Source organism: Lathamus discolor, chromosome 2 (assembly GCF_037157495.1).
Source record: "Lathamus discolor isolate bLatDis1 chromosome 2, bLatDis1.hap1, whole genome shotgun sequence".
Lineage (NCBI taxonomy): Eukaryota > Metazoa > Chordata > Aves > Psittaciformes > Psittacidae > Lathamus > Lathamus discolor.
The window spans coordinates 86,396,639-86,412,549 of NC_088885.1; the positions used below are offsets into that span (position 1 = coordinate 86,396,639).

At 42.6% G+C, this 15,911-nt stretch overlaps 2 protein-coding genes and 1 non-coding gene across 19 annotated transcripts in view; 1 reads left to right on the forward strand and 2 right to left on the reverse strand.

Moving 5' to 3' along the window:
- Positions 1-3,590: 3,590 nt before the first annotated feature.
- Positions 3,591-8,723, reverse strand: LOC136009044 (dapper homolog 3-like). Its single transcript, XM_065669129.1, has 3 exons — positions 8,086-8,723; positions 7,273-7,943; positions 3,591-3,836 (listed from the first exon to the last, which is right to left on the reverse strand). Exons 1-3 carry the CDS (start codon positions 8,721-8,723, stop codon positions 3,826-3,828), a joined length of 1,320 nt encoding a protein of 439 aa, XP_065525201.1. The 3' UTR covers positions 3,591-3,825.
- Positions 3,929-3,997, reverse strand: LOC136009529 (small nucleolar RNA SNORD123). Its single transcript, XR_010610591.1, has one exon. It is a non-coding gene; the product is annotated as a small nucleolar RNA SNORD123 (small nucleolar RNA).
- SEMA5A (semaphorin 5A) overlaps positions 8,327-15,911 on the forward strand; it is a 326,978-nt gene continuing 319,393 nt past the window's right edge. For 6 of the 17 annotated variants that reach the window (XM_065667646.1, XM_065667638.1, XM_065667640.1 and 3 more), the window contains exons 1-2: positions 8,327-8,433; positions 9,168-9,317. The gene's annotated coding sequence lies outside the window, so the exon portion shown is untranslated. Of the gene's footprint in view, positions 8,434-8,767; positions 8,936-9,167; positions 9,318-15,911 lie in introns of those variants that run through there. The other 11 variants (XM_065667649.1, XM_065667645.1, XM_065667641.1 and 8 more) reach the window with 3 other exon arrangements.

Consider the following 15,911-nt stretch of genomic DNA (forward strand, 5'->3'; position numbering starts at 1 on the left):
TTCTCCTGTGCGTACACACTCTGGAACAAACATGTCTTTTCCTTTGCGCTAGTTATCCGCTTTTAATAAGTGCTCAAAATAAACAGCTTTGGTAAGATTTTTATTCAGAAAAGTCCTTAATGTTAGCATTACTTCCCATCTTGTGGTCCAAGTTGCTGTGTCTTTGCGGCATAATACATAGCCAAGTTTTGTAAAAAGTCAAGAATGTTGGCAGGCGTGGGGGCTTTGGGCTGTAGTAGGATGAATGTTATTATTTTTCTCCTTTTTTTTCTTGAGACAATTCAAGGGTTTTTTCCACTTGTTGACTGAGTCCTGTCATTAATATTCTCCTTTTGGTAGAAGGAATTGATTATTACAATACAGAAGATAGCGCTAGTTATGTAGCTCCTATGTATTTCTTCCTTTATTCACTCGTTTTTTTAATTAGAATCTCTGTCCACAGTTGCCAAACCTGATTGAAATCTGATGGTTTTATGCAAATTATTTCATTAATAGTTTTGTCATGCTACAGCTACTTTTAAAATTTTAGCCTTTAAAGTCCTTGTAAACATATGGCTGATGAAAGAACAAATAGTGGGCAGCTTTATTTTACTTATACATCACCATCAGTGCACACACTAACTCCTCTGCAAGCCCTCAGCTTCTGCTCTGAATTGACAATGTCCATTAAGAAACAGGAGGTATTTCAAGGCACATGGACATTACAATCTTGGTCTCTTTTGGTAGCATTTAGAGGATGATGGTGGACTTAAAAAGTTAAAATTGGTTTCAGTTCCCTTCCTCTTACCTGGTCTCTCTAATGAACCCCCAAGTCTCATTGTCTAGTAAAAAGCCTTAATAATCTAAGTGGACTTGGGACAAACTGCAAAAAAATTGCAGTTTTGTATCAAAGAGCTCTTGCTTTTTGATAGCATGTCTGGACATCCCTCCTTATACTAAGTGTTTTGCAATGAGGCTTATTTTATGAAACTTTAGGCTTTGAAAATCAAATTCCGGCTTCTTGGAGCTGACTCAGGCTAAGTGTTCCCTTCTTCAGCAAAATCTCTTACATGTTTTCATGTGTCCAGCCAAATAATTAACATGGGGTATTTTTAATAAGGTAGTATTTATAAAGTAAAATATAAAGAAAAACAATAAAAACCATTTTCAACACAATACTTCTGTTTTGAATAATTTCAATAATTACAATAGCTTCAGGCTATGGAAAGCAGTAAGAGGGATACAAATTTAATAACTATTTAATAACTGAACTTATACCAAACATCTGACATTAGCAGAATGCTAAGGGTAATAAGTCAAACAAATGTTAGGATCACCTAACTTCCTACTTCTGCTTATCAAGGACCATCATAGAATCATTGAACAGTTTGGGTTGAAATGGACCTTAAAGATCATCTAGTTCCAACCTTCCTGCAACAGGCAGGCATGCCTTCCACTTGACCAGGCTGCTCAAAGCCCTGTCCAGCCTGGCATGGAACACTGGCAGGGATGTGGCAGCCACAGGTTCTCTGGGCACCCACAACTTCTCTGGGCAACTCCTTATACCCAGAACTGACAGAGTCACAATACAGGCTGATTTATGCATACTTGAATGAGAAAAATCTCTTAAAGAGTTTCTGAAAAACAGCTGTGCACTCTTAAATGGACTGCCTGCAATAAACAGATGCTCTATTCTTTGTCAGCAAAGTTCACAGTCATTTGGGGAATGCTGGGATCCTTTTGGTTTGCTTAAGCATCACTCTAGAACAGAGCACTACGTGAAGGCAAAAGGTTTGACTGCAGAGAGTTCAGCCCAACACAGATTTTGCACAGGTTTTTGGCACTGCTTACAGATGACTTTTGAAACCCATTTAAAAAAACCAGACACCTGCGTACCATAAGGGCGGGATTTGGGTCAGTAATCAGATACAAACGGGAGTATTAACAACAGCATGATGGGAGACCAATGTCCACTGTCCCCAGTTCACAGACCAAGTGTGAATGACATTTAGTAGGGGAAACTCCCTCACATACGTCTGACACTTACATGTTTGACCTTGAACAGACAGGCAGAACAGAGTTTCTAAATCTACAAGTGCCAACAGAGATGCTCAAAAACTTTGCAGGGCTGTGGGCTTGGGTTCCTCTCAAGTCTAGGATGATATAGGTACCTCCTGACAATCCTACTGCTCTAGTCTCATACGAGTTGGACTAACAATAGGACAGAAGACCAGATTGTGAGGTGCATGTTTTAGTATCTAAGTAAAATCAGCAAAACAAATAAATTCAGGTTTTTTGTTTTGTGGGTGTTGGGTTTTTTTTTTTTTTTTTGTTTGGTTTTTCTTTTTCTTTCCCCTCAGTGATAAACACTCATTAGTTTTGATTTGCTTTATGTTTTTTCTTTGCCTAGCACTACTTCTATAGCCACTTTTTAGTTGTTAAGCATTTTGATCTTTAACAATTCCAGACTGAAAAGGCTGGTTGTAAATAACACCCTCCATTTTTTTTTTCCTAGGCAACTCTAGGAGCAACTAAGGAAAATAACACTTGAACTGGACTTTTTATTTTTATTGCTGCTATTAAATGATCTGATCCAATAGGGAATGTATGGCTGGAAAAATGGATCTATGATCTCTTCATCTTGTTAAGCTCCTGACTGTCCTATTTCCTACATAAACGCTCTTGACAAGTACTGCTAGCTTATTGTGTTCACTGTAAGTCGTAGAAAGTGAAGTGGCAGAGGGTGAGCAAGATCTTGGGAGCATAAATATGCTGTCTCCGCTTAACTAAAGAGGTAAATGAACTCTCACTAAAGACAGTCAGTCAGACTTTATAGGAAAATCCTTTTCTGATTAGTCTTTATCTCTTTTGTGCTTTTCAGTTTAATTTACATGCATTTTCTTAGTGGATTTAAGATATGCTCAAAGCAAACCAAGAATGTTCACACGGGGGTTTGCTCTAATTTAGCTAAATCACTTTGTAAAAAGGACTTAAGGGTTGGCCTACTTGGAGAATTTAGTATAAAATTCTTGTGCATGGGCAACTGCACTGTCACTTCTCATGTCCCGCACCTCACTGCCTGGCACTTACTGCCTGCTTGGTGTGCTTCCATGGGGTAACTTGATTTAGGGCTCCTAATGCTAGATCAGTGTCACAGGAATGTTACCCAAGTAAGAGAACTACACACTTGGTTAAGATTTCTTCTAAAAACTGTGATGGACTAATTCTACAAAGGCCTAGTACCCTCTCTGGCCACACTTGCCCAGAAAGGCCAGCACAAGAACCTGAAGACTAGATGAGCTCTATATCCTGTGCTACAGACTATTTGGCAGTAGTAAGATCATAAGAGCATATATCTATATATGTACCCTTTATCCAAATTCCACTTGTACTTCTGGGTGATGTAGTAATACAGGAATCCAATATTAATGATTATGGACCTGCAGAGAGGAACAACTAACTGATTGATAATATACACCCTGGCTTAGTTTGAGGAGGTATCTTGGAGCTAACAACCAAATAATTAAAACTTAAACTGGTCTATATAAGAAAGTTGTTCAAGGGAGCAGAGTATATTACCCAAAGTAGAGAAAAAAAAAAAAAAAAGCAAATATTTTTATTATGTTTTAATTTAAAAATCTGTAAATCTAGATTCAAACGTAACAGGGCTCATATCTTAGGTTTGTGACTTTTCATCATTTCAGTCCAAATCCAAACGCTGACCTACTTAAGACCACAGTTCTTAATATTTCCTAATGCTTCTGCTTCTCAAACTTTATGACTGGTTTTCTCCAAGGCATTCTTCGTTCTCACTCCTATCTTCCTCTTCATTTTGAATGTATCAGTTCAGGAAGTAGCTGAAAGATAGAAAAACATACACACAAAAGTTGTTTGACTGCAGGTATTAATTGTAAAATATCCTTTTTTTTTTTCCTGCAGGAGATATGAAGGTGAATCAGGAAATGGATGGCTTTTTCATATCACATGAATCAGTACCCAGGAATTCATCATTTTCACCAAATGTCTGACTACTTTTAGGGACTTCAAGTTAGATGGCCCTTATTTATGGTTCATATAACGACTTTAACTGCCTTATCTGTCACAGACTTTAATGAAAAGAAAGAGGCTGGTACTAAAAATCAGCTCACACCTTTGTAAATGCAACTGAACAATTATTTATATTATATAATTGTGTTGAAAATATCACCTTAGCATTCATAAAAATAAATCATTTTGGTTATAAAGAGCCTTAATCATAGAAATGCCATGATAAATACTACTTCATTCTCTCTTTTGATTACAAATCGTAAATATAAACTCATCAGAATATCTAGCTCTTGAAAGCCAAGTAATTTAGAATCTCATCTCGCTTTCCCTAATTCACAGATATTACAGATACTAGTCAGTGTAACCTTTAAATACAACACATAATGTAAGACAGTAATTTGGCAGAAAACAGCAGCGAGTTTGTAATGCTGACACTTATTTCCCCGTGATTTAAAGCATACTGCAATGGTGTCTTTTGCTAAGACAATTAAAATTTTGCTCAGTCTGACCTATGGGGCTACATACTTCCAGGGGTACCCAGCAACAGACTTGCATGCCCTGCTAAAAAGGACATGTATGCTTCCCTACCAGAACCACCTGTGGATGGCAAACTTAAATCCTCTGGGTCATCTGCTTTCCTGGGATGAAGACGTCATTTCTATTTTTACATATAGTAACATCAGAAGTCCCTGACATTTAAATATGGCAGGCTCGTGATGATTGAACCTTGGAATGTAGACAGGAATGCTGAGGACCTGCTCAACTCAAATGCAACAGGGCAAATGCTTTCCCATATCTCAAAGGGAAAGAATCAGTGTTGTAGACCTGAGAAACAGGTCTCTCAGCAAGGTCACATAAGCAAGGTGGATTTAAGACACCAGACTGTACAAACTCTCTGCTGTTTAGCATTGGTTCAGGAAAGTGAGCTTGTTCATATGCACCATGCTCCTGGCTGCTCTGCTCTGCTCTGGAAAGTTTGTGGTCACCAGGGGAGTTTCTCCTGAGTAATAGATGATGTGGTTGAAAAAACAAAGCAGGCAACTGCGAGATTTCAAAGTTTTTCTCTGCATGTTTCTCATGAATTAAACAAAAATAACTGATGTTTTCAATGGAGTGGAAAAAACAACATGCAATGGCAATAAAGACTTTGAACTCTGTCACTGTGAAGCGAGTGAAGCCTACAACGGAAGCATAGCTCAAGGTCCAGTTTTACTGAAGCTAACTCCTCCCTCCCCCATTTTTTCCCCCTTTCTTTTTCCATGTATCCTAACTTAAACTTTGGACTTATAGTATTTGTTTTTCTAAATTATGAAGGAAACATAATACCCAAGGTGCTTTTGATAGGTAATGTGAAGACAGACCTGCCCTTACACCATGGCTTTCCCACCTAAACAGATGGAAATCCACCCCCTCCCTGCTTTCTAACGTTCCTTATATCCTGCCACCACAGGGAGGAGCTGAAATCTGGCTTCCCACCAAACTGGCCAAAAGCCTGAAGGTGCTGCGCAGCCTTCCCTCTTCCAACTGCAGTACCTTACTGCTTTCACATGGCTGCCATCCCTTCACATGCTAGGCTTTACTGTGGTGGAAGGAGGAATCACGAATTAGTAACAGTAAGAAATATGACAGGAGAATACAGGGCAGAGGAATAGGAGATCTGTCTTGGAAGGAAAGCTTGATGGAATTCAGACTTGGTCCTCTGAAGCCTTTTTTTCCTTCCCCCTATCTGATAGCAGAGCTTCTCCTGCTTTTTCACCTACTCTCAGCATTACTCCTAGATTATGTTAGCCCCTACTTGTAAGAGTACGCGTGGGCATTGTGTTGCCTACAATTGATTGTCTCACTCACTCAGCTTACCTGATTTAACTTTGCACAAAAACATGTAACATTAAATAATATTACATTTTGTAGCTTTATTTCAAACATGGTTAATTTCATGGCCAGCTTAATACATCTTTGCCATATTTTTGCTTCTTAAAATCAAATAAAATGAAACAGAATTAAGCATTGACATCATTGCTGTTTTTCTGTGAGACACAAAGCACATGACTGAAAACCTCTGGGAATAATATAAAGTGTAATTCCAGTGGAATTTTTCTTATGGTGTACATCATTAATCCAGTCTCATATACAACTATAAATGTGCAGGTTTGGAGTTTGGTTTTTTTCACATATATGCCCATTGTTTCATAGCCAAACTGCAGGAGTATTTTGGGGGGCTAAGATGCCCATCACACCAGGTACTAAAATTTTGATGTTTTGTCACTGTTGGTAACAAAAGTTGGTATGTTTGGTTCTTTGTTGGTTCCCCCCCACCCTCCAGCAACTGGAAAAACAAGTATATCTCCTCTTTAAAGTCTAAAGTTATTTTCATAGGTGGAGATATGTTAGAAACATGAGACCTGCTGATGTGGCCAGATACATCTCAAAACCACTCCAAGCAAGGTAATGGAGTGTATAGGGGAATTGTCCCATACCTGCACTTAGTTTGATGGTGATTTTTATGTGTAAAATTGATTCTTTTATTTTCTATACAAGTATTTTCTGGAGTTAGCAAATTGAACAGGAAAGTGATCCTACATAAATATACTTTGCATTAGTGTCTTATAAAGTGGTATTGTTACAAATATGGAAACATCCTTGACTGTCAGGGTTACATGACTGTAATGGAAAAAAGTTTGGCCTTCAGTATTTGCTTTCATGGTTTGGTTGGGGTTTTTTAGTGGGATTTTTTTTTTCCTTTTTAATACTAATAAGCAATCAGAATGTTCCAAATTCCAAAGCTTCATTTTTAATAATAGTTTCAAACTTTCATTAATGTTTCTCCTTGAACAAGTTTCTTTTATAACACAGCCAAAGAAACGTTCTCCCTTGAGCTGGATGTTTCAGGCAATTTGGATTTCCAACATTCTGGCTTGCAGATAAGTTTTGACTCTAGTTGTTTTAATTAAGTATATTTTTATAGGATTACTCTAGCATGGATCAGTTCCACGTTTTTGTTTGTTTTAATAAACTCTCGGTGCTTTTAGTCTTCTGCATGTAGGTCTTGCTGCAAACAACACGAGCCAGTTTCTGCTGCGGTTTGTAGTAGAAACGTGCAAATGCTGCCATAAAAGAAGCTTTGATGGAACTCATTATAACACATGTATGAGCACAGATAACCTCCTGGTTTGCTACAGATGGCTTGGCTAAACACAAAAGCATGCGTCGAAAATAGGGTGAGCGCGGAAACGCGAACGTACGTACCTGAGGAAGGTGCCGGCGCCCCCCACGCCCGGGGCGCCACGTCTCGCTGCCCGGGGCCGCCGCATCGCGGGGAACTCGCCGGGGGCCCGAACATGAACTTTCGCGGCTGACACGTCGATCCTGTGCCGGGGAGGGCGGGGAGAGGAGGGCAGGGGGCGGAGAGGGACACGCCGCAGGCTTCTACGTGGTAGCAAGAATGCCAGCGCCGCACAGCAGGGGCCGGGGGGCTCCCTCTCGGGGCGGGACTGGAACCGGGAACGGGCTGTCGGTGCGCGGCTCCGCGCCGGGCCCCGGAGGCCCAGGACACCGGGGTTTGCCTTGTCGGCTCCCGGCGCGCGAAGGGGGCACGGAGTGTGCGGGGAGGATCGCGTGTGCGGGGAGCCGGCAGCGCAGCTCGCCACGGCCGGACTCTCCTGAGGTACTCCCGTGCCTCTCCTACCACCGGGGCAGCCCAAGCAGCCGCTGGCGCCCAGCTCTCCCTCGTCTCCTCTACCTGCTGCGTCCCATCCCGCGGGAGGCCCTGCGTACCCCAGCACCCGCGGCTCTCCCCCTCGCCCGCTGCTTTCCCACCGTTTCCCCCTATTTCCTTCCTCCCTCCCGCTATCGCTGCTGCAGCTCGGCAGGATTTGTCGTGCTTAGTTGTGCTGGCGCTGGGGCGCCGCTGCTCACATCTGATCGGGAGGAGAAGCCTCAGGTCGTGATTTTTGTGACGCGGGAAGTAAAGGGAAAAACACCCCACAACCAACAAACAAAACCCCCAAGCAAACAAAACCTAAGATAATGAAATAAAAAACCCAAACCCGAAACGCAAACGTCTGAACCACTCGCAACTTCTTTGCTGGCCCGGAGGGGGGAGCGAGGGGCAGGGAAGGGGGTAATGCGAGCTCATCACCACAGCCCGGGGCAGCGGTTGCGGGCAGCGCGACGACTGGACCCGAGTCGCGCACCCCCGGGAGCGGGCGGCCGCCCCGGCTGCCGCTGCCCCGCCTCCGCGGCGGGGCGCTGGGTCCGGCCGAGGCGCGCAGCTGCCGCGCCGCAAACTTGGTGGGAGAGAGCGGGGCGCGGGCGGCTCGGCGGGGCTGCGGCCATGGCGGCGTGAGGCGGAGGCACCGCGCCCGGAGCAGGGCATCACCGCGCCCCGCGGCGCTACGGCGCCTGCAGGTAACCCCCGTCCTCCCCGGTCCCTCTCCCCCCGCGCGGTGCTCATGCTCGGGGCGGTGTTCGGACAGCGGCGCTGAAGGGGATGGTGTGTTCCGGGCCGTCCTCTCCCAGCCGGGGGCCGCCTCCCGAGGGCTCCGCGGGGCTGCGCTGGGGCAGCGGTGCGGGGAGAGGAAGCCGCTCGGGGTCTCGGCCGCCGGAGCGGCAGGGTGCCGGCAGGGGGAGCTGGGGGCGAGGCGGAGCGGTGCCGGTGGCGGGGAGCGCTGCGGGCGGTGGGAGTCTGCCTCGGGCATTGCCGCCCCGCCCCCGAGAGCCCACCGAGCCTTTCATAACGGGAGGTCGTTCTCCCCGAAGACGGTGCTGTTTGCCCGGGAGAAGCAGCAGCCGGCAAGCAGCCGTGTCTCCAGCGGGGTTCAAAGCCGAACTGTTCCAGTTCCCCTGTTCCCTCGGCGCCCCTGCCTCGGGGTCGCAACCGCGGGAGGGTTTTCTCGCCCAGGAGCGTGAGGTGCGTTGCGTTCGCTGAGCACCGGGTGCGGGGAGGGGCAGCCGGTGACTCCGAGGCGTTTTGGAGGGGTTTTGTCACACTTCGGCAAGTGAAGTTTGCTCTGCCTCGTCTTGCGGTGAGAGCAGAAGAGGAACGGCGTGAAGGGCACCGCAGTTGCCTGAGAAACGTGGGGGTTTCGGTGGGATATTCTAGCAGTACTATCCAAAGTCCTAATGTACTTTTATTGTGGCAGTTACTTATCTGGACTGGCTTCGGTCTGTGGTGTGACCGTATTTTGGCATTTTCTGAATTGAGGAGTTTGAGTTACCATTCCACAGCAACGCAGAAGGAAACACCTGGGTCTGTTGTATTAATCCATCTTTTTGTGAGGATTGCTTACCAGGTAAATGACAGCTGTTAGGGTTTGTTGTGTCATTGCAGATGCTATATATGCACATTAGATTGCCACAACGATAACCTGCTCGGGATTATTCCGGGGGGTGGGGGGTGGAGGGTCAGTGCATCCCTTCAGCAGACTGGGCTGTTGGCAGAAGTCTGTGCACACACATGCACCCTCTTGAATGGCTAGAATTTGCAAGATTACAGTGAAAAAAGAACAACCTAAACCTAAAAACTGTTGTTAAAGTTGCAGTAATAGTGGGCTCCAGCAGCCCTAAGGTAGCGTTTCAAGACCGTGTTTTTGGATAGCTGACAGGCTGCTCTTGGTCTGATATTTTTTTTGTGTGAAAAGCCAGTGTGATGCTAGCCCAGCTAGTAAAAATAGATATTTTCATAATGAAAACTGCACTCAGATCTTGATTCCAGCGGTTTCAGCGTCTTCTGGTTGTTAGGTGAGTAAGGCTCTGACTCAGTTTAGCAAAGTTTGACTTACCAAGAATTGTTGAACTTGGTGATGTCATTATATAGAATGCATAGTCAATCAAAAGTGTATTGCTGCCTTGAAAGGCTGAGGTATGGCCTGGGGTATGTTGCTTAGTCTAGATTTTAGTAGACTTCTGTATTTTGTGCTGTGTTCCCACCTTCCTCTCCAGCAGGTACTGGTAATACAACTTTATGACGTTTACTAATGGATTCATCTCATTTTCTCATTTTAATGCTGAACAGCTGTGAGGAGTCCTGCTGAGAGCTGAGATTTTGCTCTGGAGGGTGGCAGTTTACTTTTCTGTTCAAGAGGTTGTTTTGAACTAAGTAGCATAAACATTTGCTTTTAAGTTGTACTGCTTACTCCTTGGGATGTTGTAACAGTTTTGTTTTGGTTGAGGAAGCTGTAGGCATTAATAGCTGTAGTGTCTCATTTCCTTTAATCTTTAACCAGGGCTGATTTCTTAAAATACTTAGAGGTAGTAGGAGTGCTCGTGCACTTTGTAATGATCCATAAACTTTGGTTATATCAGGTTTGCTGTACTCATTTCCTGTTGGGCAGGGATGCAAAGGGTGGTAACTAGGTATTGCTGCTGTTTTCAGGAGAAAGTTGTGTGGGTTTCTTTTTTCTTTTCCCTCAGCTACTTAGGGAGACCACGTGGCTTCTGACTTCTGTTGATGTAGTCTTGAACAAATACAGGATTTTCATTGAGTGAAGCTCGTTACTTTTCAGTGAGTAAACTGTACGTTACAAGCCATGAACTGCAGAAATGCTACATAAGCCTTCTGTGAACTTCAGTTTCTCTGCTAGAAGTTGTGGAGGAATTCAGCCAAGGGAGCAGCTGAACTCCTGGGATGAGTGGAAGCAGCCCCCTTGCTGCAGTCTGGTTTGCAAGGGCTGCCTGTGTGAGCTGGGGTTACCTCTATACTGTGGGACATGTAAGTGGATAGTGATAGTACTATCAGCTGGTAGTGGGCGTGTACCACCACTACTATCAGTTGATGGTAGTACACACCTACTAATACTGTCGGGCGAAAATGAGGAAGAGAGTGTGTGTGATCCAATACTGTATTATTTAATGTAGAACAGTATCTAGAAATGAGTTAATATGTTGTGATGACTGACTTCTGAATAGCAGTGACATGTGATTTCGCTTTACGTTTAACATCTGGTTTATAAAATTTTGATATGATCTGAATGCTTGGTAATTGTTCTAAAGTTACTACAGCTCCTGAGATGGATTGATACTGCTGCTGCCATAATTATAGGAAGCAGCACTGAGGAACTTCGAATTTTCCGTAACATCACTTTATAGAGATGTTCTTGTCAGTGCTGAGTCCTCCAAATTACTGTTAATCAGCCTGTTTCTCTTCATTATCATCCTTTTATCCTCTTTGACATGTGTATACATTCCTAATCAGAAACAGTTTTAATTTACAGACTAGACATTTGCTCTTTACTAATGCGTTTCATGAAGCTGTAACTCTTTCAAAAGAAGGTGTGGGTTGATTTTTGTTAAACACTAGAACCGTTTTTCAAACTGACCCTTTTGAGGTGTATTTGTCAAGCGTACACAGTAGGTTTGCTTTAGTTTCCAAGCCTCAGCGTTGCTGCTGTGCGCTGTGAAAGACAGGTGGCAGTCTGCTCTCTGCTATTCCTGCAGGAGCCTGGGGAGCCTTCACAGCTCTGCTGAGCGGCTGAGGAGCAGTGTGCTGTTAGATCTGCTGCTGTTGAAACAGCAAACTGCTTCCAGAAAGACGTTGGGGCTTTTATTTCAGTTTCCTTCCTAAATACGCGCGATTATATTGGAACTAGATGATCTTAAGGTCCTCTCCAACCCTAACCGCTCTGTGACTATGAAATTTGCCAGGTTGCATCTAAGTATAGCACATATGCTTGAACATTTGTCAGGAAGGTAGCAAATGTAAACCAAGTTAATGACCCCAAGTTAATGTCTAATTAACGTCCTGTTATTGATTTTTTTGCTAGAATGCATATTCCAAAGCATGTAAATCTTTTGTCAGTTAGTGGATTTGTCCATGCATCTAATCTCAAATGTGTGTCTTCCATGAGGTACTTTGACGCAATCCATTTGTCTGCTGTATAAATCAACTCTTTATCTCCATACTCATTATTTTTTTGTAGAAATATATTAATAAAATGAATCTCTATTTGGGGGCCTTCTGGGAAGAAATTTGTACTTGTGTCCAAGTGTATATTAGAAAGTTAGGCAGCTTCACAGAGGAGCCGATGTTTGTCAGCATTAGTAGCAGAAAGCTGGGATTGACGTAAAGTCTGCACTGAGGTGTCTGCAGGTGAAATTCTTGAGTTTAAATCAACCTTACTGCTGAATTTTAACAGTTATCTTTTATTTTCAAACAGTTTGAACGTTTGGCTTTAGAAGAAATTTAAATGTTGTGTAATGTGTCAGCTGCACTATAACTTACAAACTTCTAATTAGTTTGTATATGTTCTGAAATTTCTTGTGTTATAGCAAGGTAACAGAGATTTTCATTCCTTTTCCAATTTATAAATCAGGTTATATCCCTGAGCTCCAGTATACCTTAGAATTGTTGGATCTTAATTTCTGACAACAGAAACAGACTTGGCACTATTTGGAGTAGAAGCTTACAGAAATAACTTTCAGAATGCTGAAATGTAGCCTGCTGCTGTCCTTTCTCTCTAATACTGGGATACTTTTTTAGGCTTTACTAAATACATGTGACAAATGATTGGAGCTTATGTGATGATGCAGGATTGGCTTATAATGTCAACTGGATGGCCTGAAGATGTGGGCTATGCTGCAAATTGTGACATTTTCCCATCTTCTTTTCCCCACCACTTCTCTGAATTTCAAAATTGAGCTGCTTTCTCTGCTGCTGCCTTCCTTCTCTGAATTGCTAGTCTAGGTGGAAACTCGGAATGCTATTGAAATGTGCTTTCTGGTTAGACTTGGGTTTTAAGGATGCTTAATGTAAAGTTAACTCTAAGGCTCTCTGTAGCTACAGAGAGAGTACCTTAATAATTTTCAGCCTCATTCTTCTGACCCACAGCAAGATTGTTGGTGAATCACTTATTTCTACTGCAGTTGAACTCTATAGACAAAGGTATGCAGAATGCGGATGAATATTGGTGTTGTGGTTTCAATAGCGTTTAGACAGTTGTTCTGCATTGTGTTTTTTCTGGCATAATGTCACTACAGAAATTCCTGGTGCCTTCTGGGTCTATTTATTTATTTTTGTGTGTGTGTATGTGTGTGTGTTTTTTCATAATCTGAATGATTTCAGTGACGTGGTTTCACTGGAAGGCCAATAATGTTTGCATTGGAAACCTCCCCTACTTATGAATTGTGTCCTAGAAGCACTGCTGAATCACTTCAGTATGGAAGAAGACATACAGCATGAAGCCCTTTCTGTAGACCTTGTGTGATAAAAGTGAACTTGCTGAGACCTTGCCAGTTATGGGAGGAATAGGTCATGTGTATTGCCTTGTGTCTCTCAAAGTCTGGCAAACTTAGGGTTTCTTTACTAAGTCAGAGTCAAAGTTGGAGGCAGTGAAAAGAGATTCTCAACAGTCATTGGGCTGGTATGTTCCTTAATCTGAGTTTGATTGTTGGTGTCCTTTTCTGTTGTCTTGTTTACTTTCTTGTTCTGAACTTGCAGTAGGGTTATATGGCTGTTTTGTTAGATTTTACAATCAAAAACTGTGTGTGTATTTGAATTTTTATCTAGATTCTGTTGCTCAGTGCATGCTTTTCCTTGCTGCTTTTTAAAACTAAGCAATGATATTGAAATGCTTAATAAGAATGCCCAGGAGAGAGTAAGTGCTCAAAATTGCTGCTAGTGTCTGATGTGATATGACCCAGTAATACAACATGAGATTTACAGTTTAGCCAAAACTCATAATTTAGCCAAATTATGGGATTTTAGCTTTGGAAGGGAATAGAGAAGACTCTTTCCTGATAGTGCTCTTCAGGGCATATCAGCCTGGGGTAAACCAAGGGATTGATGACCCTTATGAGCCTTATGAAGTAGATGTGATGCTGAAGTAGATAAAGACCGTGTTGGTGGTGGTGTTGTCTTTTGCACTTGTTTCTGATGCTGTAAATCCATATTCTGACTCACTTGATAAAATACTTCAGAAAATCCCAAGCAAACAAACAGAAACCCTCTTAATTCCTCTCCTTTAACAAAAGCTTCTACCTGTGACCTGAAAACCACTCTATGCTGTGTTCCCTGAAGGCAAGCAGATATAGGTGGAGGATGCTGTTCCAGTCAGAGAGTGGTGGTGTACTTTGTTGTCTTCCTTGGCAATTCTGGGTGTTTATGTCAGTCAGCTACTAGGTCTTTTTAGTTGTGCCAGTGTAACTCTCCATGTGGAGTCAGACTGTAAACAGTATTAGGGAACTAATCCTCTTAATACTTTTTGTCTTTTAAATACCCATGGCCACTGATCCCAGTAAGGCTCCATAGGCCCGAGTCTCAGCATAGCTGCAGGTGTGCAATGGGTATTATCAGGTGAGGAAAGAGAGGGGTGGATGATTGTGCAGATAAAAATTCTGATTAGTTCCTCAAATAACAATGAAATTTAGGGCTGGCAGAACAGTTCTGGTGGATTTTGCCTCAGTGGTTTACAGCGTGTTCATACAGCTTTTTGTTTATGTTAGTTTTGTAAGAAGCAACAGGCTCTCTTGTGGAGGTTGCAGATGGACTGAGGAACAGATGTATGCCCATCTTCACCAGCAGTCTGAACTCATCTGCTGAGGACTGAGGTACTGAGAGGCAACGCCCCGTTGCAGTGCCCTTGAGTGTGTCAGGAAGTGGGGAAATTCAAAGTAATAACCTGTTAAAAACTGGAGCTCAGTCTTCCAGAGCTTGTCTGTCAGTCTTACTCTGTTGAAAAATGGTAATGGGATTCTGATACATGCTGTTGGAACTGACAGCCTAAAATGGTGTAACTGTTCTACATTGGTATGCCAAAAGCATGAGTTTATGTGTACAGATCTAGAGTTGTGAGAGAGGTGAAGAGCATCATGGTCGTGGGGAGAAAAGCTTCTCTTAATGATTGTGGGTGAGACCTAAAATGCTGTTACTCCAGGCCCTGGAGACTTATACAAGTGATGTAAAGGTCAGTCAGAGTCTGCAGGCTCACCTGAATTTTCCATGAGAATCGCAAGATATTCCAATTTATCTCCTTTTGTTTTCCTGAGTGCATAGTGTGAGACTCCTTACCTGAAGCACTAGATAAGTCTTTAATATTGAAGACAAACGAATGTACTTTGGACATCATTCGTTAACTGCTGGTAACAACAAAAAAGCGTAATTAGCAACAACAGCAGAAAGAGAGATGTGACCTCTGCATCTGATTTTTCTGCACTGTTATTTTTGCCATTGTTGTCCGTTGTTTTAAATTAATGGTCTGGGGCTCGGGATTTATTTTTTCTCCTTCAGTATCCTTTCCATAACTGAGTTTGTAACTAGCTTTTATTAGAAAATTCCATTTTTGCTCACTTATCTGTAACTGGAAGGGAAAATTGTTTTGCAAATTTATTTAATCTGAAGGCCAACAAGATCAGTATCAGGGTTTAAAGAAAAATAGTCTTGAACTAGAAGTAAACAATTCTTAAAGACTAACTTGAGCCTTTATATTTGTTTCTCAGTCATAATCATAAAGCGCTCTTAAAATAACCTGAGTGAATGTGTTATTTTCCTTTGAGTACCCATGTGAAAGCATTGCCTGCAATGGGCTGTCTGCTTCTTGGGAAAACACACATTAGTCTTTTTATGAGATGACTGTTGACAAAGTGTGTCCTTCGACTTCACCTGTAGAGATGCCGTGTTACAGTTTTATTTTATTTTATTTTTTTTCTTTCTCCAGAAAGTTAAAAAGAACTAGCTTGTTGGTGAGGGATATCACTAATATTTTAATAAGGGAAAATATAAGAATTGCATAACTGCAAATATAGGAGCTCCATTTGTTTGCGAGGAGCAATCCACGTGCTTAACTTACCTTTTGATCTACTGTGAATCATTTGTCGAAGTCAGGCATGGTTCATAATTGCATGTATTTGTTAACTTTGTAGGTTTAGCATTCTCTGTTAAAAATCCCTTAAAA

Coding starts and splice junctions, on each gene's coding strand:
- LOC136009044 (XM_065669129.1), bottom strand. CDS start 8,723: ATGCCCGAGGCAGACTCCCACCGCCCGCAGCGCTCCCCGCCACCGGCA. Junction 7,944..8,085: donor AAGTTGCGAGTGGTTCAGAC/GTTTGCGTTTCG, acceptor CCTCCCGATCAG/ATGTGAGCAGCGGCGCCCCA.